At 36.7% G+C, this 25,638-nt stretch overlaps 2 protein-coding genes and 1 pseudogene across 2 annotated transcripts; 2 read left to right on the top strand and 1 right to left on the bottom strand.

Annotated features, from left to right (window-relative positions):
• Positions 1–326: 326 nt before the first annotated feature.
• On the top strand, positions 327–18,017 carry LOC135155492 (mucin-2-like). The gene is made up of 5 exons (XM_064104612.1): positions 327–940; positions 4,162–4,773; positions 7,797–8,408; positions 11,432–12,043; positions 16,202–18,017. Exons 4-5 carry the CDS (start codon positions 11,452–11,454, stop codon positions 16,660–16,662), a joined length of 1,053 nt encoding a protein of 350 aa, XP_063960682.1. The 5' UTR covers positions 327–940; positions 4,162–4,773; positions 7,797–8,408; positions 11,432–11,451; the 3' UTR covers positions 16,663–18,017.
• Positions 18,018–19,973: 1,956 nt separating this feature from the next.
• Positions 19,974–21,885, bottom strand: LOC129280403 (alpha-(1,3)-fucosyltransferase 4-like). The gene is given in 2 exon segments (XM_064105059.1): positions 19,974–21,490; positions 21,881–21,885. Coding segments are annotated over 2 exon segments (1,431 nt in total). The 3' UTR covers positions 19,974–20,064.
• A 1,252-nt stretch (positions 21,886–23,137) lies between these two features.
• LOC135155401 (uncharacterized) lies at positions 23,138–25,015 on the top strand (annotated as a pseudogene).
• Positions 25,016–25,638: the final 623 nt, after the last annotated feature.

The following is a 25,638-nucleotide window of genomic DNA, read 5'->3' as shown; positions in this document are numbered from 1 at the left end:
TCATTTTAATTTATGAAACACCAAAACACCAAAAGCTTCTCCCTGCACCCACCACCTAGGGAGCGCGCTTCGCGCGCTCTGTAAGTGTTGGCACGCTTCGCGTCCATTTACCGCCTCCTCCAAAATGAAATCCTGGCTACGCGGTTGTATACATCTGCACTCTTACTTTAAGACAGCATTATTAAATATAATTTGATATTGTTTTCCGGGGTTGCCACGCAGTAAAGCTGAGCTTATAGTGGCAACCTTTGCATGCTTCTTAAATCGTTATGTTATTAAAAAAAATACAACTTAGTTCATTGTTTTAAAATCTTTGATTGCTTTATAGATTGAGGAAAGTCCACCACCATGGTTAGCTGCCGGATTGCAAGGCGGGTGGCTGTCCTAGTTTTAATCGTATCATATTCTTCGTTGGATATCGCGGCAACAACCACAACTGACATGCCTACAAATGGTACTAACACTTCTCCATCAACAATGGATGCTACTGTCGACACAACAGAAACAATGTCTCCTATCCCAACGTCTGGCATGGAGTCTTCATCCACATACTCCTCGACAACATCTACCCAAATCATGACAACATCGAATACCACTGACGCTGGGTCCTTCACAACATATAACGCAACGGATACCACTACCACAGATACCACCACTACCACAGATTCAGGGAGTTCTACAACAGATGGTACCATGAATGAAACAACTCCTACATCAACCACTGACGCAGAGTTCACCGCAACAAATAACGCAACGGATTCAGATACCACCGCTACCACAGATTCAGGGAGTTCTACAACAGGTGTTACCATGAATGTCACAACCCCTACTTCCATCATGACCACAATAAACAGTAATACTACAGAACCCGACAATACAACATCCCCCACCATGGCCACAGTGGACATGAATACTACCACGATGTTGCCATCAACAACTGGTAATGTGCAGTTTCTTTGATTTCAATTAATTTTTAACTCATATGGGGTTTCGCAAGAAATTTGCAATCGATTACAGGTCAATTATTGGTCCTAAAATCAACCATATTCAGTCTTACAATTAATTGTAAATTTGCACTTGAAATGTTGAATCCCGTCTTACAAAGAGTTGCGATTGATTTGATCAATCGTAACTATGGAAAGCCAACAGCATCAATATCTAAAATACTTGTTGGTTCAAAATATTTTACATAAATGACGTATATTCACACATTCACTGTTTTCTTGACAAATCGGAATGCTTCTTGTTGTTTTCAATGAAAATAGAATGAAGTTCCTAAAGAAAACAATGATAGATTTCCATATATTTGAGATTGATCTGATCAATCGTAAGTTTTTGTAAGACGGGGCCCTGGTCTACTTCTTGCATCAATAACTATTTTATTAATTGATTTGCTTCAGTTAAATTTGACTTATAACTTGAAAATTTGCAGATTATTGCAAATATTTTCTTGCAAATCCTCCCTAGTCATGTTACATGTTCGTATTGTTTTTTTTTTAACACAAACTAGCTATCTTTTGATCACTTATTTTTTTTTAAGCGCATGTATCTGTAGAAGTGTGAGGAGAGTTGGGTTTGTTTGTCTTTATTTATTATTTTGTCTATTATTTATGATATTTTATTTATTTCATACTGCTGGGTAGGCCTGTTCATTGGTTTCTGGACACCTCAATGTTCAACTAAGTGAACGTTTATAAAATAAGAGCGAATCCTAGATTCTAAATAAAATATCAATTCGGTTTGCTGGAATCTGGATGGACGCTTATGATAATAATAAAAACGAATCTTACACGCAGTTTCCTATGTTTTACGCCTGCATGTAGCATGTATAATTTTACAATGACAAAATGAAAAAGTATGATAAAGTCCAAGGAATTCAGCAAGAGATTTCTCGAAACAGAATCTCAAATTTCCTGAAATTCATAGACATTTCCCGGAATTTTGAAACTTTATTTTTTAAAGAAAAATCGGGCAATAGCAAAGCGAGCCAAAACTTGGTCCAAGTGACCAAAATCAAGGAATTTAACCTTTTTTGTTAAATGCACTTTTTAATTGGAAATAGCAAAATTACAAAATGTGAGCGCGGAGCGCGAGCAGAAAATTTTGAGCTACGTATAAGGCAAACATTTTTTTTACATGAATATTGAAAGTTGCTACGTTTGATTGTAATTTTCTGATTTCCCGGAATTTCCTAGAATTTGTTAATTTCCCCGAAAATTACCTGAAAATGATCCGGATTTCGGGAAATTTCCTTCAAAGTGGAAACACTGGTTCAAATAATTCCATGTGTCTATTCAACCAATTTGTATTTTGATCACAATGTTTTCACATCTTCTATGATCATGTTTTTTGCCTGCTGCGTCAGCTCTTATATAAATTGAACGTGTTTGTGATTATTATAAAGTCAAAAAGGGGCCTAAGCTTTCGATCCTAGCAGAATCTTCGTCGGAGGCAAAATGACAAACATAGAAAGTGGAACAACCATAATATAGACCACAAACAAGCTACAGCAACACTAGAAACAAGGAGACAAAATGGGCATTAGTGAGTAGAGAAGACCAATCAGGTTAGTGAAGGGGATGAAAGAAAAGGAGTAGGCAGACACAAAGGGAAGTTAGTGTAAGTAAGGCTCAGCCCACCTCAGCAATATGTTTTTCTTGCCAGTTAAAGTTCAAATGTATACATTAGGGCATAGAATTAGAGTAAGGTTAGGCCCAAGTATATGAAGTTATCTTTTTTTGTATTGATCGCGCAACTTCTGGTCGGGTCGGCTCCGGGCGGGTAAAATATTTATATCAATTTCTGCCGTCACCTCCATGAAGGCAACTTCTTCCGCTTTTCAACTCATTACTAAACAACCATAATTTTGGGGCAAACAGGTTCCTAATTTAAAAAGAGGAAGGTATAAAATTTGTGTCGTATTAAATAAAAAAGTACAATATTCTTTATCAAATTCTATTAAACTTCATGTCCCTGCGCATTCATCTCATGTCCTGTTTTTCGCCTTCAGTTTGAAATGTTGAATGTCTTTTAAGTTTCTTTATAATTCAAAATGAAGCGCTTCAGGATAAGTCAAAGAAATTAGGCATCCTTTTTTATATAATTTCAATAAATCACAGAAGTTTCAACTTTTTGCGCACTATTTTCCGTGTAATGAAGTTCAATAATCTTAGAAAATTAATTAAATCAGAGCCGATGGGGTATTGGAGATATCTGCATTTGATGAAACGTCCGCCCTTTGAAATTTCAGAGTTTCGTTGCTCTGCGCGGGGAGGAATATCTTCCCCCGGCATATACACTTCTCCTCCTCTGTTTTGCGAGTTAAAGATACACTCTTAAAAATGTTGGGCAACATACGGTCCACACAACAATTGGTTAAAACTTTATCCAATTCTGGGTAGTTTTACACCAATAATGTGTGCTTTGGGTGAAAACTACACAGTATTGGTGTAAAACTACCCAGAATTGGATAAAGTTTTAACCAATTGTTGTGTGGACCGTATGTTGCCCAACATTTTTAAGAGTGTATGCACTGTCGCTAAATTGTTTGTAATCAAATCTGATCTTTCCAGGGGAAGTACTCAATATAATTTATGTTTGAGAATACCCTTTTCTCGGGACCCTTTTCATGGCAAAAAATTTGATAAAACGCTAAAGCTTCCGCGCTTCGCGCGGGGTTATTATTATTTTAATTTCCTCCATTGTATTCATTTTTTGTGCGTTCACAATTTTTTTTTTAATACAAGGTTCATGAAAACAAGGTTCAAAATAACAATATAATCAACTGAATTGGAGCTGATATAGGTACTAGAGACAAGAGAGACGGCTCCTTTTCATTTTAATTTATGAAACACCAAAACACCAAAAGCTTCTCCCTGCACCCACCACCTAGGGAGCGCGCTTCGCGCGCTCTGTAAGTGTTGGCACGCTTCGCGTCCATTTACCGCCTCCTCCAAAATGAAATCCTGGCTACGCGGTTGTATACATCTGCACTCTTACTTTAAGACAGCATTATTAAATATAATTTGATATTGTTTTCCGGGGTTGCCACGCAGTAAAGCTGAGCTTATAGTGGCAACCTTTGCATGCTTCTTAAATCGTTATGTTATTAAAAAAAATACAACTTAGTTCATTGTTTTAAAATCTTTGATTGCTTTATAGATTGAGGAAAGTCCACCACCATGGTTAGCTGCCGGATTGCAAGGCGGGTGGCTGTCCTAGTTTTAATCGTATCATATTCTTCGTTGGATATCGCGGCAACAACCACAACTGACATGCCTACAAATGGTACTAACACTTCTCCATCAACAATGGATGCTACTGTCGACACAACAGAAACAATGTCTCCTATCCCAACGTCTGGCATGGAGTCTTCATCCACATACTCCTCGACAACATCTACCCAAATCATGACAACATCGAATACCACTGACGCTGGGTCCTTCACAACATATAACGCAACGGATACCACTACCACAGATACCACCACTACCACAGATTCAGGGAGTTCTACAACAGATGGTACCATGAATGAAACAACTCCTACATCAACCACTGACGCAGAGTTCACCGCAACAAATAACGCAACGGATTCAGATACCACCGCTACCACAGATTCAGGGAGTTCTACAACAGGTGTTACCATGAATGTCACAACCCCTACTTCCATCATGACCACAATAAACAGTAATACTACAGAACCCGACAATACAACATCCCCCACCATGGCCACAGTGGACATGAATACTACCACGATGTTGCCATCAACAACTGGTAATGTGCAGTTTCTTTGATTTCAATTAATTTTTAACTCATATGGGGTTTCGCAAGAAATTTGCAATCGATTACAGGTCAATTATTGGTCCTAAAATCAACCATATTCAGTCTTACAATTAATTGTAAATTTGCACTTGAAATGTTGAATCCCGTCTTACAAAGAGTTGCGATTGATTTGATCAATCGTAACTATGGAAAGCCAACAGCATCAATATCTAAAATACTTGTTGGTTCAAAATATTTTACATAAATGACGTATATTCACACATTCACTGTTTTCTTGACAAATCGGAATGCTTCTTGTTGTTTTCAATGAAAATAGAATGAAGTTCCTAAAGAAAACAATGATAGATTTCCATATATTTGAGATTGATCTGATCAATCGTAAGTTTTTGTAAGACGGGGCCCTGGTCTACTTCTTGCATCAATAACTATTTTATTAATTGATTTGCTTCAGTTAAATTTGACTTATAACTTGAAAATTTGCAGATTATTGCAAATATTTTCTTGCAAATCCTCCCTAGTCATGTTACATGTTCGTATTGTTTTTTTTTTAACACAAACTAGCTATCTTTTGATCACTTATTTTTTTTTAAGCGCATGTATCTGTAGAAGTGTGAGGAGAGTTGGGTTTGTTTGTCTTTATTTATTATTTTGTCTATTATTTATGATATTTTATTTATTTCATACTGCTGGGTAGGCCTGTTCATTGGTTTCTGGACACCTCAATGTTCAACTAAGTGAACGTTTATAAAATAAGAGCGAATCCTAGATTCTAAATAAAATATCAATTCGGTTTGCTGGAATCTGGATGGACGCTTATGATAATAATAAAAACGAATCTTACACGCAGTTTCCTATGTTTTACGCCTGCATGTAGCATGTATAATTTTACAATGACAAAATGAAAAAGTATGATAAAGTCCAAGGAATTCAGCAAGAGATTTCTCGAAACAGAATCTCAAATTTCCTGAAATTCATAGACATTTCCCGGAATTTTGAAACTTTATTTTTTAAAGAAAAATCGGGCAATAGCAAAGCGAGCCAAAACTTGGTCCAAGTGACCAAAATCAAGGAATTTAACCTTTTTTGTTAAATGCACTTTTTAATTGGAAATAGCAAAATTACAAAATGTGAGCGCGGAGCGCGAGCAGAAAATTTTGAGCTACGTATAAGGCAAACATTTTTTTTACATGAATATTGAAAGTTGCTACGTTTGATTGTAATTTTCTGATTTCCCGGAATTTCCTAGAATTTGTTAATTTCCCCGAAAATTACCTGAAAATGATCCGGATTTCGGGAAATTTCCTTCAAAGTGGAAACACTGGTTCAAATAATTCCATGTGTCTATTCAACCAATTTGTATTTTGATCACAATGTTTTCACATCTTCTATGATCATGTTTTTTGCCTGCTGCGTCAGCTCTTATATAAATTGAACGTGTTTGTGATTATTATAAAGTCAAAAAGGGGCCTAAGCTTTCGATCCTAGCAGAATCTTCGTCGGAGGCAAAATGACAAACATAGAAAGTGGAACAACCATAATATAGACCACAAACAAGCTACAGCAACACTAGAAACAAGGAGACAAAATGGGCATTAGTGAGTAGAGAAGACCAATCAGGTTAGTGAAGGGGATGAAAGAAAAGGAGTAGGCAGACACAAAGGGAAGTTAGTGTAAGTAAGGCTCAGCCCACCTCAGCAATATGTTTTTCTTGCCAGTTAAAGTTCAAATGTATACATTAGGGCATAGAATTAGAGTAAGGTTAGGCCCAAGTATATGAAGTTATCTTTTTTTTTATTGATCGCGCAACTTCTGGTCGGGTCGGCTCCGGGCGGGTAAAATATTTATATCAATTTCTGCCGTCACCTCCATGAAGGCAACTTCTTCCGCTTTTCAACTCATTACTAAACAACCATAATTTTGGGGCAAACAGGTTCCTAATTTAAAAAGAGGAAGGTATAAAATTTGTGTCGTATTAAATAAAAAAGTACAATATTCTTTATCAAATTCTATTAAACTTCATGTCCCTGCGCATTCATCTCATGTCCTGTTTTTCGCCTTCAGTTTGAAATGTTGAATGTCTTTTAAGTTTCTTTATAATTCAAAATGAAGCGCTTCAGGATAAGTCAAAGAAATTAGGCATCCTTTTTTATATAATTTCAATAAATCACAGAAGTTTCAACTTTTTGCGCACTATTTTCCGTGTAATGAAGTTCAATAATCTTAGAAAATTAATTAAATCAGAGCCGATGGGGTATTGGAGATATCTGCATTTGATGAAACGTCCGCCCTTTGAAATTTCAGAGTTTCGTTGCTCTGCGCGGGGAGGAATATCTTCCCCCGGCATATACACTTCTCCTCCTCTGTTTTGCGAGTTAAAGATATGCACTGTCGCTAAATTGTTTGTAATCAAATCTGATCTTTCCAGGGGAAGTACTCAATATAATTTATGTTTGAGAATACCCTTTTCTCGGGACCCTTTTCATGGCAAAAAATTTGATAAAACGCTAAAGCTTCCGCGCTTCGCGCGGGGTTATTATTATTTTAATTTCCTCCATTGTATTCATTTTTTGTGCGTTCACAATTTTTTTTTTAATACAAGGTTCATGAAAACAAGGTTCAAAATAACAATATAATCAACTGAATTGGAGCTGATATAGGTACTAGAGACAAGAGAGACGGCTCCTTTTCATTTTAATTTATGAAACACCAAAACACCAAAAGCTTCTCCCTGCACCCACCACCTAGGGAGCGCGCTTCGCGCGCTCTGTAAGTGTTGGCACGCTTCGCGTCCATTTACCGCCTCCTCCAAAATGAAATCCTGGCTACGCGGTTGTATACATCTGCACTCTTACTTTAAGACAGCATTATTAAATATAATTTGATATTGTTTTCCGGGGTTGCCACGCAGTAAAGCTGAGCTTATAGTGGCAACCTTTGCATGCTTCTTAAATCGTTATGTTATTAAAAAAAATACAACTTAGTTCATTGTTTTAAAATCTTTGATTGCTTTATAGATTGAGGAAAGTCCACCACCATGGTTAGCTGCCGGATTGCAAGGCGGGTGGCTGTCCTAGTTTTAATCGTATCATATTCTTCGTTGGATATCGCGGCAACAACCACAACTGACATGCCTACAAATGGTACTAACACTTCTCCATCAACAATGGATGCTACTGTCGACACAACAGAAACAATGTCTCCTATCCCAACGTCTGGCATGGAGTCTTCATCCACATACTCCTCGACAACATCTACCCAAATCATGACAACATCGAATACCACTGACGCTGGGTCCTTCACAACATATAACGCAACGGATACCACTACCACAGATACCACCACTACCACAGATTCAGGGAGTTCTACAACAGATGGTACCATGAATGAAACAACTCCTACATCAACCACTGACGCAGAGTTCACCGCAACAAATAACGCAACGGATTCAGATACCACCGCTACCACAGATTCAGGGAGTTCTACAACAGGTGTTACCATGAATGTCACAACCCCTACTTCCATCATGACCACAATAAACAGTAATACTACAGAACCCGACAATACAACATCCCCCACCATGGCCACAGTGGACATGAATACTACCACGATGTTGCCATCAACAACTGGTAATGTGCAGTTTCTTTGATTTCAATTAATTTTTAACTCATATGGGGTTTCGCAAGAAATTTGCAATCGATTACAGGTCAATTATTGGTCCTAAAATCAACCATATTCAGTCTTACAATTAATTGTAAATTTGCACTTGAAATGTTGAATCCCGTCTTACAAAGAGTTGCGATTGATTTGATCAATCGTAACTATGGAAAGCCAACAGCATCAATATCTAAAATACTTGTTGGTTCAAAATATTTTACATAAATGACGTATATTCACACATTCACTGTTTTCTTGACAAATCGGAATGCTTCTTGTTGTTTTCAATGAAAATAGAATGAAGTTCCTAAAGAAAACAATGATAGATTTCCATATATTTGAGATTGATCTGATCAATCGTAAGTTTTTGTAAGACGGGGCCCTGGTCTACTTCTTGCATCAATAACTATTTTATTAATTGATTTGCTTCAGTTAAATTTGACTTATAACTTGAAAATTTGCAGATTATTGCAAATATTTTCTTGCAAATCCTCCCTAGTCATGTTACATGTTCGTATTGTTTTTTTTTTAACACAAACTAGCTATCTTTTGATCACTTATTTTTTTTTAAGCGCATGTATCTGTAGAAGTGTGAGGAGAGTTGGGTTTGTTTGTCTTTATTTATTATTTTGTCTATTATTTATGATATTTTATTTATTTCATACTGCTGGGTAGGCCTGTTCATTGGTTTCTGGACACCTCAATGTTCAACTAAGTGAACGTTTATAAAATAAGAGCGAATCCTAGATTCTAAATAAAATATCAATTCGGTTTGCTGGAATCTGGATGGACGCTTATGATAATAATAAAAACGAATCTTACACGCAGTTTCCTATGTTTTACGCCTGCATGTAGCATGTATAATTTTACAATGACAAAATGAAAAAGTATGATAAAGTCCAAGGAATTCAGCAAGAGATTTCTCGAAACAGAATCTCAAATTTCCTGAAATTCATAGACATTTCCCGGAATTTTGAAACTTTATTTTTTAAAGAAAAATCGGGCAATAGCAAAGCGAGCCAAAACTTGGTCCAAGTGACCAAAATCAAGGAATTTAACCTTTTTTGTTAAATGCACTTTTTAATTGGAAATAGCAAAATTACAAAATGTGAGCGCGGAGCGCGAGCAGAAAATTTTGAGCTACGTATAAGGCAAACATTTTTTTTACATGAATATTGAAAGTTGCTACGTTTGATTGTAATTTTCTGATTTCCCGGAATTTCCTAGAATTTGTTAATTTCCCCGAAAATTACCTGAAAATGATCCGGATTTCGGGAAATTTCCTTCAAAGTGGAAACACTGGTTCAAATAATTCCATGTGTCTATTCAACCAATTTGTATTTTGATCACAATGTTTTCACATCTTCTATGATCATGTTTTTTGCCTGCTGCGTCAGCTCTTATATAAATTGAACGTGTTTGTGATTATTATAAAGTCAAAAAGGGGCCTAAGCTTTCGATCCTAGCAGAATCTTCGTCGGAGGCAAAATGACAAACATAGAAAGTGGAACAACCATAATATAGACCACAAACAAGCTACAGCAACACTAGAAACAAGGAGACAAAATGGGCATTAGTGAGTAGAGAAGACCAATCAGGTTAGTGAAGGGGATGAAAGAAAAGGAGTAGGCAGACACAAAGGGAAGTTAGTGTAAGTAAGGCTCAGCCCACCTCAGCAATATGTTTTTCTTGCCAGTTAAAGTTCAAATGTATACATTAGGGCATAGAATTAGAGTAAGGTTAGGCCCAAGTATATGAAGTTATCTTTTTTTTTATTGATCGCGCAACTTCTGGTCGGGTCGGCTCCGGGCGGGTAAAATATTTATATCAATTTCTGCCGTCACCTCCATGAAGGCAACTTCTTCCGCTTTTCAACTCATTACTAAACAACCATAATTTTGGGGCAAACAGGTTCCTAATTTAAAAAGAGGAAGGTATAAAATTTGTGTCGTATTAAATAAAAAAGTACAATATTCTTTATCAAATTCTATTAAACTTCATGTCCCTGCGCATTCATCTCATGTCCTGTTTTTCGCCTTCAGTTTGAAATGTTGAATGTCTTTTAAGTTTCTTTATAATTCAAAATGAAGCGCTTCAGGATAAGTCAAAGAAATTAGGCATCCTTTTTTATATAATTTCAATAAATCACAGAAGTTTCAACTTTTTGCGCACTATTTTCCGTGTAATGAAGTTCAATAATCTTAGAAAATTAATTAAATCAGAGCCGATGGGGTATTGGAGATATCTGCATTTGATGAAACGTCCGCCCTTTGAAATTTCAGAGTTTCGTTGCTCTGCGCGGGGAGGAATATCTTCCCCCGGCATATACACTTCTCCTCCTCTGTTTTGCGAGTTAAAGATATGCACTGTCGCTAAATTGTTTGTAATCAAATCTGATCTTTCCAGGGGAAGTACTCAATATAATTTATGTTTGAGAATACCCTTTTCTCGGGACCCTTTTCATGGCAAAAAATTTGATAAAACGCTAAAGCTTCCGCGCTTCGCGCGGGGTTATTATTATTTTAATTTCCTCCATTGTATTCATTTTTTGTGCGTTCACAATTTTTTTTTTAATACAAGGTTCATGAAAACAAGGTTCAAAATAACAATATAATCAACTGAATTGGAGCTGATATAGGTACTAGAGACAAGAGAGACGGCTCCTTTTCATTTTAATTTATGAAACACCAAAACACCAAAAGCTTCTCCCTGCACCCACCACCTAGGGAGCGCGCTTCGCGCGCTCTGTAAGTGTTGGCACGCTTCGCGTCCATTTACCGCCTCCTCCAAAATGAAATCCTGGCTACGCGGTTGTATACATCTGCACTCTTACTTTAAGACAGCATTATTAATTATAATTTGATATTGTTTTCCGGGGTTGCCACGCAGTAAAGCTGAGCTTATAGTGGCAACCTTTGCATGCTTCTTAAATCGTTATGTTATTAAAAAAAATACAACTTAGTTCATTGTTTTAAAATCTTTGATTGCTTTATAGATTGAGGAAAGTCCACCACCATGGTTAGCTGCCGGATTGCAAGGCGGGTGGCTGTCCTAGTTTTAATCGTATCATATTCTTCGTTGGATATCGCGGCAACAACCACAACTGACATGCCTACAAATGGTACTAACACTTCTCCATCAACAATGGATGCTACTGTCGACACAACAGAAACAATGTCTCCTATCCCAACGTCTGGCATGGAGTCTTCATCCACATACTCCTCGACAACATCTACCCAAATCATGACAACATCGAATACCACTGACGCTGGGTCCTTCACAACATATAACGCAACGGATACCACTACCACAGATACCACCACTACCACAGATTCAGGGAGTTCTACAACAGATGGTACCATGAATGAAACAACTCCTACATCAACCACTGACGCAGAGTTCACCGCAACAAATAACGCAACGGATTCAGATACCACCGCTACCACAGATTCAGGGAGTTCTACAACAGGTGTTACCATGAATGTCACAACCCCTACTTCCATCATGACCACAATAAACAGTAATACTACAGAACCCGACAATACAACATCCCCCACCATGGCCACAGTGGACATGAATACTACCACGATGTTGCCATCAACAACTGGTAATGTGCAGTTTCTTTGATTTCAATTAATTTTTAACTCATATGGGGTTTCGCAAGAAATTTGCAATCGATTACAGGTCAATTATTGGTCCTAAAATCAACCATATTCAGTCTTACAATTAATTGTAAATTTGCACTTGAAATGTTGAATCCCGTCTTACAAAGAGTTGCGATTGATTTGATCAATCGTAACTATGGAAAGCCAACAGCATCAATATCTAAAATACTTGTTGGTTCAAAATATTTTACATAAATGACGTATATTCACACATTCACTGTTTTCTTGACAAATCGGAATGCTTCTTGTTGTTTTCAATGAAAATAGAATGAAGTTCCTAAAGAAAACAATGATAGATTTCCATATATTTGAGATTGATCTGATCAATCGTAAGTTTTTGTAAGACGGGGCCCTGGTCTGCTTCTTGCATCAATAACTATTTTATTAATTGATTTGCTTCAGTTAAATTTGACTTATAACTTGAAAATTTGCAGATTATTGCAAATATTTTCTTGCAAATCCTCCCTAGTCATGTTACATGTTCGTATTGTTTTTTTTTTAACACAAACTAGCTATCCTTTGATCACTGATTTTTTTTTAAGCGCATGTATCTGTAGAAGTGTGAGGAGAGTTGGGTTTGTTTGTCTTTATTTATTATTTTGTCTATTATTTATGATATTTTATTTATTTCATACTGCTGGGTAGGCCTGTTCAGTGGTTTCTGGACACCTCAATGTTCAACTAAGTGAACGTTTATAAAATAAGAGCGAATCCTAGATTCTAAATAAAATATCAATTCGGTTTGCTGGAATCTGGATGGACGCTTATGATAATAATAAAAACAAATCTTACACGCAGTTTCCTATGTTTTACGCCTGCATGTAGCATGTATAATTTTACAATGACAAAATGAAAAAGTATGATAAAGTCCAAGGAATTCAGCAAGAGATTTCTCGAAACAGAATCTCAAATTTCCTGAAATTCATAGACATTTTCCGGAATCTTGAAACTTTATTTTTTAAAGAAAAATCGGGCAATAACAAAGCGAGCCAAAACTTGGTCCAAGTGACCAAAATCAAGGAATTTAACCTTTTTTGTTAAATGCACTTTTTAATTGAAAATAGCAAAATTACAAAATGTGAGCGCGGAGCGCGAGTAGAAAATTTTGAGCTACGTATAAGGCAAACATTTTTTTTACATGAATATTGAAAGTTGCTACGTTTGATTGTAATTTTCTGATTTCCCGGAATTTCCTAGAATTTGTTCATTTCCCCGAAAATTACCTGAAAATGATCCGGATTTCGGGAAATTTCCTTCAAAGTGGAAACACTGGTTCAAATAATTCCATGTGTCTATTCAACCAATTTGTATTTTGATCACAATGTTTTCACATCTTCTATGATCATGTTTTTTGCCTGCTGCGTCAGCTCTTACATAAATTGAACGTGTTTGTGATTATGACAGAATTAAAGTGGAAGGTCACCCCGAAGAACAGTTTGTTGTAGAAATAGCAGAAAAGGTAATAAAAAATATTGGAAAAGATTTGAGGAAAATCTATTAAAGGTTAAATTAATATTAGAATTTCAAGTTTTGGATTTGTGACGTCATAAACAAGCAGCTGTCCGATGCGTTATGTAATATAAAATGCTTATGCATTTCAATTCTTTAATGGTTCGTAGAGACTATTTTCGGTTTCTTTTTAGGAACAGGTGTCACGGTTTGTCTATTGATATACTGAAGGTACAGCAAAAAACATTTTCAATTTTCTAAGAAAATGACATTTCATTGATTTCTTTTACAATTCGATGTGTAGCAAAACTTATCGCATATGACGTCACAAATCAAATAATTAAAATTCTACAAACGTTTTAAATTCTTTTATGGATTTTTCTCAAACCTTTGGCATTATTTTTTATTATTTTTTCTTCTATTTTTACAATAAACTTTTTTTTGTCAGAATGAACTTCCCCTTTAAGGTGATACCGAAAAAATATAAATTTAACAAATTGGTGACCAAAATGTACATATTCTTTTTCAATTTTTTTTTTTTATTATGATTTAAAGATGTTATGACGATAAAAAAAAACCACTCCTAATATCTAAAAAATGAATAATTTGTCTCCCGAGATATTGAAAAGAGTACAATTTCCAGTAGAAAGGAAGTATTAGTGAAAACACATTGGCAGTTGGCACTTACAATGTATCTTCCTACTTTGATGACTTCTGATGTTTGCCCTTTTCCTCCTTTTCCATGCCCCCTACCTTAAAAAAAACACTTCTGGAACGGGGCCTGCAAAATATTGCATTTTATCAAAATTCAACCCCCTAAAAAATGTTTGCAATATTACAAGACTGGATTCTATATTTTTTAACGATTTAAATAAATCATTTTTGGTAGTATTTCTTTTTACTTTAGCATAGAATTTGCCTCAAAATGGTACATTAAATGTTCCAACCTCTTATTTGCATTTTCTTCTGAAATTATGGTTTTGTCAACAATAGCGATCCATGCAAGTATGTCGACGATTACAAAGAGGAAGTACGATAACGAGAGAATAATGTATATTACACTGTCGTGGGATTGCCGTAAAGGTTGGCTTTTTTCCAGGGTTGGCCTGATTCAACAATGAACACAATTGCATTTTTTTCAGGAATGCATTTACATGATCAATGACTACTCACCCCCCCCCCCCCCCGTATTCGAGCTATTACAATAGGGCGATTCCATGCTAGAAAAATCAGCTATTTTCGCAACATTTTTCAACCTATTGTCCAAACAAACGAAGAACTTCAATTTGTTTTGTGGTAATTATAGAGTAACTGGGAAGACATATGAAAAAATGACAACCAAAACAAATAAGCTGTCCATGGGTGAATTAGAGGTGAAAATGTTGCGTGTCGTACGGGACATTTCTGAGTCCCGTACGACACACAATATTTTCGCCCTTAATAATATAATGATAATACACTTCATTTATATAGCGCCTTTTCATCAGATACAAAGCGCATTATCAAAAGAAAGAATAACAGAACACAAATAGGGAGTGTGAAACATAAAAATAATAACTACAAAATTATGAACATTATATGGAAACCGTACAGAAAAATTAGAATGGTAAGTTTTTAGACATTTCTTAAATGAGGAAAGTGTTGGGGAAGTCTTTAGTGAAGGCGGCAAGGAGTTCCATGTTTTAGGGGCAACGGTAGAAAAGGCCCTATCACCTAATTGTTTAGCAGTACGAGGTACCGAGCATGTGTTGTATTTGGATGTGTGTGCAAAGAGAAGGTCAGGTGAATATGTTGGGGCTTGATTGTTAAAACATTTATAAGTTCATGAAGTTAGAGTTAAGGTTTTATGTTTGATACGATCATTAACATGGAGCCAATGGAGATCAAAGAGGAGAGACATGGTTATACTTTGATTTAAAGTGTATAAGCTTTGCTGCTTTATTTTGAAGGAGTTGAAGAGAGCTAAGGTCTTTAAGTGATATGCCATATTAATTCAGCCATAATCAAATATTTTTTGTTGGTAATCCGTTTTTCACATGACTATACCCACTTTAACTTTATTATTGACCAAAAATAGTTTTTATTGCTCCAGCAATCAGCTAAGAGACAAGAAATTGTTGACACGTATGACACGTATGGAATCGCCCTGTAGGGTCTGCAGTGGCCTTTATCGAATTTTCAATTTTGTACCCTCCATTGCACACATTCCTAATACGATTTTGATGTTACTTTTGCAACGTATCGATCTTTAACTTTCGATGAATAAAATCCTCGATACTCGGTATTGTGGATGTTGACTAAAGCTGGGCATGACTTTCAGTTTCTTACTGTGAACGGCTTAAAAGCGGTGCATGGCCTATGATGCTTATCACACATGAAACGCCCACACACACATCAACAAAAACAACAACTAAGGGTGACTCTATCTCATCTCATACTCTTTACGAAAATGGTGCAGGAAACCCGTTTTTTTTTTATTATGTTGAATTCTCACAATTTCAAGTCTATTTACGACCCTTTGAATTAATTACTTAGAAGCCCGCCCGCCCGCCCCCCCCCCCGCAGCGCCCATACCCCCTTCTTCCGAGCGACACTCTCATGTGTTATACCAAAATCGTACGTAATGAAAGAATATCTATTTAAAACTTCAGAATCTGATACCGGTTCGCCAACTTCTTCGAGTGGATTGGGCTCAACAACGATGAATTCAACAAAATCGATGGTTACTGCCGATAATTCAACGACTACTGACCCGGTGTCCGCAACGATGTCGAATACTAAAGAAAATGTGACGTCATCGACCATGGTCTTTACAACAGACAATATATCATCATCGACGACATTGCCAACAACCATGTTCAATGTCTCGGACAATGCAACGATATCTACGACTTCGACGATGACAGTGTCCGATACGACAAGTGACGCTGAAAACACTTCGATGATGATATCGACAGAAGGGCAGATGATAACAAATGACTCAGATATCATTTCGTCACCACCAACAGTATCAACGACTGAGCCTAATATAAGTTCAACTGAATCGCCAGGAGGTAACTTCGTAATGAAACGTTGTTTATTTCAATTTTTTTTTCTTCTTTTATCATCATGATTATATAAAGCTTGTACAAGATCGATATAGTCGATGCAACCCTTCAACATCCCTATGACATCTCAAATTAGCCCTCCCAAAAAATTATTTTCAATGACAAATATTCGCCGTTTTCTCCTGTGAAGGTGTTTAGGAAATACATTTTAATCAAATAAAAAAATGAAAGGTAAAACATTCCACCGGATATGTTGAAAAGGGAAATGCACCTTAGAGCAGGGTGCGACATAAGCGCTGGCCCGATTGCCCGGGGCAAGTAAAAGTTAGAGTCGGGCAAGTGTTTTGAAGCAAAGAATCGGGCAAGCAAAATTCTCCTATGGAAATTATATTTTAGAAAGATTCCCCATATTTCACCATCAAAATATAGAAAAGAAAAAGAGACAAAAAAGCAATATCATTAATTTCTTCTTTCGAATTGCAAAATTTGCGCCATTTTCTGCAATAAACACACAGCTCAGAGACGTACACACACACATCCTGGTCGGTATGCAAGTCATCCACTATCAATTTTTTTTAATATTTGTATTTTATTATATGAAATTTGAAAATGTTCTACTCATTGTCAGTCAAGTTGGTCCGTATTGCCAAATCTATAAAAAAATGAAATATTCAAACAATAAAAAGCAAAATGATTAGTGAGGGAGGGTCGTAATCGAGTGTCTCATTTACATTTTACTGAATTGTGCAAATAACTGTTTTGTTAAAAATAAGCGAAACTTTAAAATGTCATAACTTTTTTTTACATTCGATTTTGATAAAATTTTCAGTGTTATACTAGCTTGATTTTTTTTCTATTTATTCAACTTTTTTTTCTGGGGGTGGACTTGACCTTTAATATCATAAAAATTGGTGAGGACTTTTTTGGGGGGTGGCTCTTTTGTTTCGTCTTATGTTATCCCGGGTTTCACCATTAGAATATAGTATAGGCGTTTTATTGAGAAATCCAACAACAAAATGATATTAATTGAGGAAATCATTTACATTATGTAATAAATATGGTAACACGCAATCATCCCTCTATCTCCCCCCCTCTTTATCACGCTCTCTCTCTTTCTCTCTCTCTCTCGTCTCTCTTATTCTCCCCACCCCAACTGCCCCTCTATACATTCTAATCAACACTCTGTATGACCACGTCCGTCGACAAAACAAACTGATTTAAATAGATTTAGTGATGATAATGTCATATTTTACCCAGGGTAACAAATTAATTTCCTGAATAACATAAGAAAACTCAAAATGCTCATTAATATTTCATCAAAATCGTTCTAGATTATTATGACACTTTTAAAGTTTCCTTCATCTGCGTAATCTACATTACCGCCAATGATATGTAGATCACTGATGTGTGAATACATTTGTAAAAAAAAAAAAAAAAAAAAAAATAGAATGTCATAAATCTTTATTTATCCGATTTTTATCTTATTTGCAATGTGAGCTTTCTTGTATTTTCTGTATTTAATCTCATGAATATTTTGAAAGGGTGAATTGGGTTATTATGACCAATTGATTTCAAGCCTGATCCAGGTGACATTTTGAGAAAAGACTGAGAAATGAAAACTCATGCGCTACACGTTCAGTACTATGTTGCATCATAACTATTGCCAGTATTTTTTATTAAAAATGACAAAAGGGACCCTCAGACCAGTGGCGTATTAAGCTTCGGTTTATACTAAAAGTCAGAATATCTTTCTTTCTTATTTCAAGCAAAATTTCCATCGCAACTTATTTTACCCTGTTTCCTTCTAAAAAGTAACAAAGAATACCAGGGCCCTGTTGCAAAAAAGCAACCATTATGGTAACCTTGACATGCAATGGTAACCTGCATTGAATCCTTGATTTTGATTGGTTGTTGATCATCGTTACCATGGTATAGTAGTTACCATTGGATGGCAAAGTTAACACAATAGTGACTTTTATGCAACGGACCCCATAACCACATCATACAATATTAATTCATCTACTAAATTAGAAGACCGAACAACCGGAGTTACATTTAGAAATAGAAAACAAAGCTACCAAGCACAATAATGCCAGTTTTATGCAGGAAATGATTTTCATGAAATTTTCATATGGTGATAGGCCTATTGAATATAGGCCTAATCTGGAAAGAATAATGAATAACAATCAAGATTTTCAAACCAATTTTAGTCATGCTTACCACAATCTTCCTAACACGGCATGACATCACGAATTCTGGCCAATTGAGAAGCAAATGTAAAATACTAAAATCGTTTAGCGTAGAAATGCATAAAACTATGTATTTTCCTGTTATGTCAAATAAATTGAATTTTACATGATCGGCCAATTTCACATTTCTCTTTGATAAGGGTCTGAAAGTATTTTATAGTTAAAGGGATGCTCCGGGCAGAAGATATTTGTATCTCAATAAATAGAGTAAAATTCACAAAGCAAAATGAGGAAAATTTCCTCAAAATCGGATAATGAATAACGAGGTTATTGAATTTTAAAGATTTGCATTATTCCGGTGAAAAAATTATAGGCATGTCTTCATGAATATTGATCAGATGGGCCGATGATGTCATACCCCCACTTTCTTTTCCTTATGTTATTACATGATAATCATAATTAATTCATTTTTTTCATACATGTGTAAATGATGTGTCTCAATTATGATGAAATAAGTTGCAGCAAGAAATAACTAATGCACTAAATCAATTGTCAATCCAATTGTTTTGGTTAGTGGTAAAAAAAAAATGACCAAACCTGATTTCATTTAATAAAATGCAAAGAACAACGAAGACGTGCTTAGAACTGTTTTTCCAGAATAATGCATATCTATCAAATTCAATAACTTCGTTATATGTTATCCAATTTCAATGAAATTTTCAGCATTTTGCTTTGTGAATTTTTCTATATTTATTGAGATATAAATATTTTCAGCCCGGAGCATCCCTCTAAGTATATTCTCAAAAATTTGTTTTGAATTTCTTTGCTTCTTTAGCAGTTAGAACATAATATATATTTTTTATTCCACATTTCTGCATCACAGTCTGTTTAAACATCATTTCCGAATAACTTGAGAAACTAATTAAGATATTCCCATTACAATACAGCTACTGCATTAATTAGAATCTTGTAATATAAAGAGAGGGGTTCTCTTGTAGGCCAGTATCGAATATTGGCAAGTTCACTATTCCTGTCCCTTCCAGTTGAACCAGAGGTGTTGATACGGCTCTGTATCTCATCGCGCATCAATTATAACTTCGAATTTCGCGGACTGTCTTATCATAAACTGTCGTTATTTCCAACATGTCAAACGAATTCTCAAATAACTCGCATGATGTACTTAGACCTATATATTCAAGGTAGAACTCTAACCAGATCTTTTTAGCATGATAACATCTCGATGGCTTTTCATATCAATTAATTACACCAACTACATTTCTATGTCACCACGTCTCTTAGATGCATTGATGATTGCCTTTCTTCTCTTGACCGATGGGTATTGAATCCCAGAACGATTTTCTTAATAGAATAATCGGCACATTGCCCTCGCCACCAAGATGCAAAATCTGGATTTCTTTTCTGCCAAGTGTTCTCTGGATGTACGAAGACGTGGAGTAGTTTTTTGACGAGGTAACAGAAATTCAGTTCCGGTCTGCTACCTCTGAACGCAGATGGAGAGTGAAACTGCACTGCGCCGTCCCTCCTCCAGTCGAAATATTTCATGTAACGCGCGTCGTCTTTATCCAGTGCGTGAATGTAATCTACAAATTCGCTCATGTTACTGAAATCCTCTACGGAGATGAAGGAATTCCTTGGGAGTGACTTCTCGTAGCCTTCGCGCGTTGATCCGTAGACGATGGGTACGATTCCCTGTAAAAGGCAATTTTTCCACACCTTCTCCGTGATGTAATCCCGGCATTCGCTATTTTCAAACGCGATATAGAATTTATATTGCTTGAGGGTCTCCATGGTTTTATCATGGGCAAGTCTTCCCGTACCGCACTTGCCGTACATATCCACTGAGATATTCCCTTGAATCGCTTTCACTAGTTCAGTTCGTTTCCAATAATATGGATTGCAGTTGGATGCCATCCAAGCTATCAGCTTGGTTTTCTTTGGAATATCTGGCGGATGTTCATTTGGCTTCCCAAGCTTCCGCACGGTGGCGTATGGGAAGTAAATGTCACTGTCCCTGACATACGTCATGGTGAGATTGAAAGGGTTTCCTGTTAGACCTCGAGGAGCATAATCTGGGTCATGCTGAGGACTCTCTTTGGCGCAGAGGACCTAGAGTTGTCCTGGTGGTCTTGCAGCCATCACTTGCTTCAGACGAACATCCCGATATCCGGGTATAAAGAAAACAACATCGATGGTCTTCATAACCTCCTTGGTGAGGTTACCTATAAAACGAGTCTCAAACCTGCAGAACTCACTGAGTTCACATCTGAATGGCGTCCATTCCCTCGAATGTTTACCTTTAACTAGATAATCACAACGAGAGGAACAATACTTGGCAATCCTGATGACACAGTTAAAGTCAGCGTTTCTCTGTTTTTGTTAGATTTTGTGAACCAAGCTGCTTTCTTCACTGGTTACATTCGATAGTGGTTTAAAAATGTCATATGTATCGAACGTCAGAACATCGTCGTCTACATTAGCAATGCTGTGAGTTAGATTTCTACGAACAGACAGTGTGTCATATCTAAATGATATAATACTGAGATTCCGAAAAGCGTCATCTCCCTCAGGTGAACCTCTATTCTTGTCCGAGGATATTGAGGCTTCCCCCAAACCAGACGATGAAGGATTCCTTTCATTTCGAGCTGTCGGATGCCCAATGCAGAATTCTTCTTCGCTCTTATCTCTTTAAGGTCATTTAAATGGTACATCGCCGTAAACATCGTCGCGATTGACGATAGGGAGAGTAATAGCAGCAACCCAATACAGAACTTGTAGTCCCATCTTGACGATCTCCCATCGGGTGTTTATGTTGCCGAGTAAATGTGTTTCAAACCAGCTCCAAATATACCACTCGAGTGTCTGAAGCCTCCTCATCCTCCTCCTCCTCCTCCTTAGAGCCTTTCCAACAAAGTCCTGTGATCATCATTCACCCCATCGTGTGACGCAGATCAGAATATTAGTCCAAAAACATAAACGCGAATGCTAATAAAAACACACGCAATGTCTTCCTTCAGTAGCATATAGTGCTTAACGTTACAGGAATCATTTGTGTTTAACGTGCGCCCCACAGTACGCCATGTTTAATAAGTAGATTTGCTTTAGGTTTATCCAGTATGATAGACTGCCACGTTCATATAGTCTAGTCGCGCGTTGGAAAAAAAAATGATATTCATAATGGGCACCAATCCGTGGAAGAGGTATTGTGTTAATATACTGGTGGATAGAAACAGAGGTCATAAACTGCGAGGTGAACAAATCCATTATAAAAAGTAATTAATTCATCTCTTTCTCAGACTCTCTTTCTCTCTCTCTATCTCCCTCTATCTCTTCCTTCGTCTACGATTAACGCTTTAACAAATTCGCCCCTGTCGAAATGCATCAAATATTGGGGGAAAAAATATTCCATCAGGTTTAGCAATACTGCCCTCACAAATCTAATACTCGTGCTTAATGAATATCACATGATTCAAAACTGAATTAATATGAAAATTTACTTGAAGGTCAAGTCCACCCCAGAAAATTGTTGATTTAAATCGCTAGAGAAAGTTCAAACAAGCATAACGCTGGAAATTTCCTCGAAATCGGATGTAAAAAAGAAATTTATGACATTTTTAAGTTTCGCTTATTTTTCACAAAACAGTTATGTTATGTTATGTTATACAGAAGTTTTATACCTGACTGCTAAGATGCATAACTCAGTGATATGTAAATGAGAGAGTCGATGATGTCCCTCACTCGCTATTTTTTTTTTTTTTTTTTTTGAGTTATACAATATTTCAATTTTTACAGATTTGACAATAATGACCTTTTTACTTTATAACCATAAACTATTAAAAAACTGTTATTCCACATGTTGAGGGAGGAATAACAATTTGTTTCACATGACAATGAGGAAAAAATGAGAGTTTTTCATATTTCATTTAATAAAACACAAAAGAAATAGTGAATGGGTGACGTCATCAGTCTGCTCATTTGCTTACCGACCAGAATGTGCATATAACTGTTTTGTGAAATTAAGAAAAACTTCAAAATATCATAACTTTCTTATTGTACATCCGACTGTCCTTTAATGTTTCATCTACATCCTTGGAAAGTGTATACTTCGTGTTTAAAACCCTATGAGCTTGAGGCACGGTCCAACATTCACTTACGGAAGCAAAGAGGATGTAAAACGTATTTTATGACAGTTTGAACGATATGCCTGCATGATTATATGATAATCGAATGATTTGGGATCTCTTCTTATCTTTGAGTTAAAGGTTCAAACGTCATTATCATGATTATTGGTTCTGGATAAACACTAGTTCTTCGGATTTCTAAATCATACACCATGGGCTGAAAAATATTGCTTAATTTGAGCTGTTTGTCTCTGATGATATCTCTTTGTTTTGCGTGTGGTGCGTCCAGTACAGGCTCGACAAAACCGAATAAACCCTTCCATGGCATCCTAACCGGTGAGTATTTGATTTGCCATTGATATACAAGGGCGTAGGCTGGACTGGGTGCACGAGCAACCACCCACTGAGGCAGAGGCGTTCCGACACTTGCAAGCAAAACGAAATTCGTACCCCTTCTTTTGCTTTCAACAGCTGATTTTGCAAACTTTAGTTCTACCTCCCCAAGATGTGCACCTCCCCATGCTTAACCCAGCCTACGCCCTTGATACATTCACAGAGCGAAACATGTCTTTATAAATGTTTCACCCCAGTGTGTTCCCTTTTTACACTATGATCAAAGTAGCCAATAGAGGCATTGTTGGAAATCTTCATGATCAATGAGAATGATCTATATCAGTAAAAAGCATGGTAGATTCTAAACAATAAATTGATTGTTGGGCACATATTCACCTATGCATTAGTTATTTTGACCAATCCTATTTTCAGGTTGCTCAAACGGTTCTAAAGTTTCCCTCCGTCGTTCGATTGTAACAAGACCTTGAGATGCATTCTATTCTGTGACGTCGGAGTTCAAAGTATGAACACGGGGGTCCGTTTACATGGTTTACAACTATTGTAACTTTGTCATTAATGTAACTTCTATGGAAATGCTTGATTGGGATACCTCTATTCACTAAGAAGAAAGTTGCTTCATCTTCAGGTCGTCTCCCAATTCAAATCCCATTGAATTACCATAGACGGGTATCGTTCTCCTAGTGCTACAGATTTAAAGTGAACAAATTGATATTATAGGAATGGGTCATAGGTTTGAATTTAAAACTACAAGCATGGGTAAAATTATCATTTCGGTGTTCATTTAATATTTTGTGTATTTGATTTTTACACTCACTCATGCATGACTTGATTTTTAATTGAAAAGAAAGTCATAGTGTAAAACTAAGGATAGTAGTGATGATTCACGCACTGTAAAAAGTTACATTCAAGAATCTCTCGCTATATTCAAATCGCAGTTCTATTTGCGTTTCGGTTATGTTTTACGTCTGTATTTTAGTAATCCATTTTTGTGCTGCCAAATGCCTTCCCTTCATGTGACTATTACATTATGTATTAAATTCTAATCTAGCCACAAACCACTTGGATTAATTTCCATGAATACTGTGTAACTTGACATCTAGCTTCAAAATTTCCCTTAATTATTTAATGCACAGAACCTATGGCAGATGTTTGGCTTGGAGCCATAGAATTTGTCGACTTCACATGCGGTCTTCCTACAAAACCTGACAAAGCTCCTGAACAACCGACAGCAAATCATCTCCGCAACTTACCGTCTAACTACGCCAACCAAATCGCACAGAGTATATGAAACTACCCACCGGCAAGGTCAACCCCTACAAGTACGACCACTCCTTCGTTTACTTCCGGGGCAAGACCTTCGAGTGGGGTGCTAGCGTGGTCTACGACTACGGAGAAGTGACCATCGGGCGTGACTCTCACGTTTGTCCTGCCATCTGGAGCTTGCAGAGAGGAAGCAACTGCACCTTGGACCAGGCAGAAAAGATGGCCAGGGACTTTGGACCGATTCATGGAGCGTATCACCTATTCACAAACAACTGCCATCATTTCGCTGAGTGGTTGATGAAGAAGCTTATTGCTGGCGATTGCATCGTCAAATAGAAACGTCAACGATTCATAGCCTCAGTCTATTGGGGTCTTCAAGTGAGGCAGAGGATAACGTTTGTCTATATCAAAATAGATCTGCTTAGCCTAATTTTATAAACCTGTAGCTTTCGGTTTTATAACATGCCCTGAATGTATATAGCTGACTTCTAGGTGGTTAACACGACTATAAAGTTGAATGCAGGATAATGCTTTGCTCACGGGCATAGGTACCGCAGCCGAGGATCGAACCCCGGACTTTCAAAGTAAAGTCAGGCGCCTTAGACCACTCGGCCACGACACCTACACACACACACCCTCTCTCACACACATCCGCACACACCCTCGCATGCGTCTGGCGATACATTTTCGTAGCGATCCAGGCCCGATGTCAATCCAAAGTCAAGAAATACCGCATGGTCTGTGTTTTATAGCTTCATGGTCATAGGTTCTCATGGATATTCATATACACGGATAGATATTCAAGTTATAAACCATGAAGCTATTAATAGCTTCATGATCGCAGTAACAAAGACTGAATTGAACATGGATATACAATATAAAAAATGTACAGTCTCAAAGCAGTGGAATTACTTACATAATTAAAAAGTACACATAATATCACAGACTGAATGCAATAAATAACATACTACTGCGTATTAAACCATACATATTATTTACGATAAATAGGGAATGTAAACCACACCCATAATTAAAACAAAGAAGAGAAAGAAGAAGAAAAAGAAGAAGATTTTTAAAAAAGAAAAAGAAGAAGGAA

The sequence above is a fragment of the Lytechinus pictus genome, chromosome 9 (genome assembly GCF_037042905.1).
Source record: "Lytechinus pictus isolate F3 Inbred chromosome 9, Lp3.0, whole genome shotgun sequence".
Taxonomy (NCBI): domain Eukaryota; kingdom Metazoa; phylum Echinodermata; class Echinoidea; order Temnopleuroida; family Toxopneustidae; genus Lytechinus; species Lytechinus pictus.
Note: the sequence above shows the minus strand (reverse complement) of the source record. Positions and strands in the feature narration are given on the sequence as shown.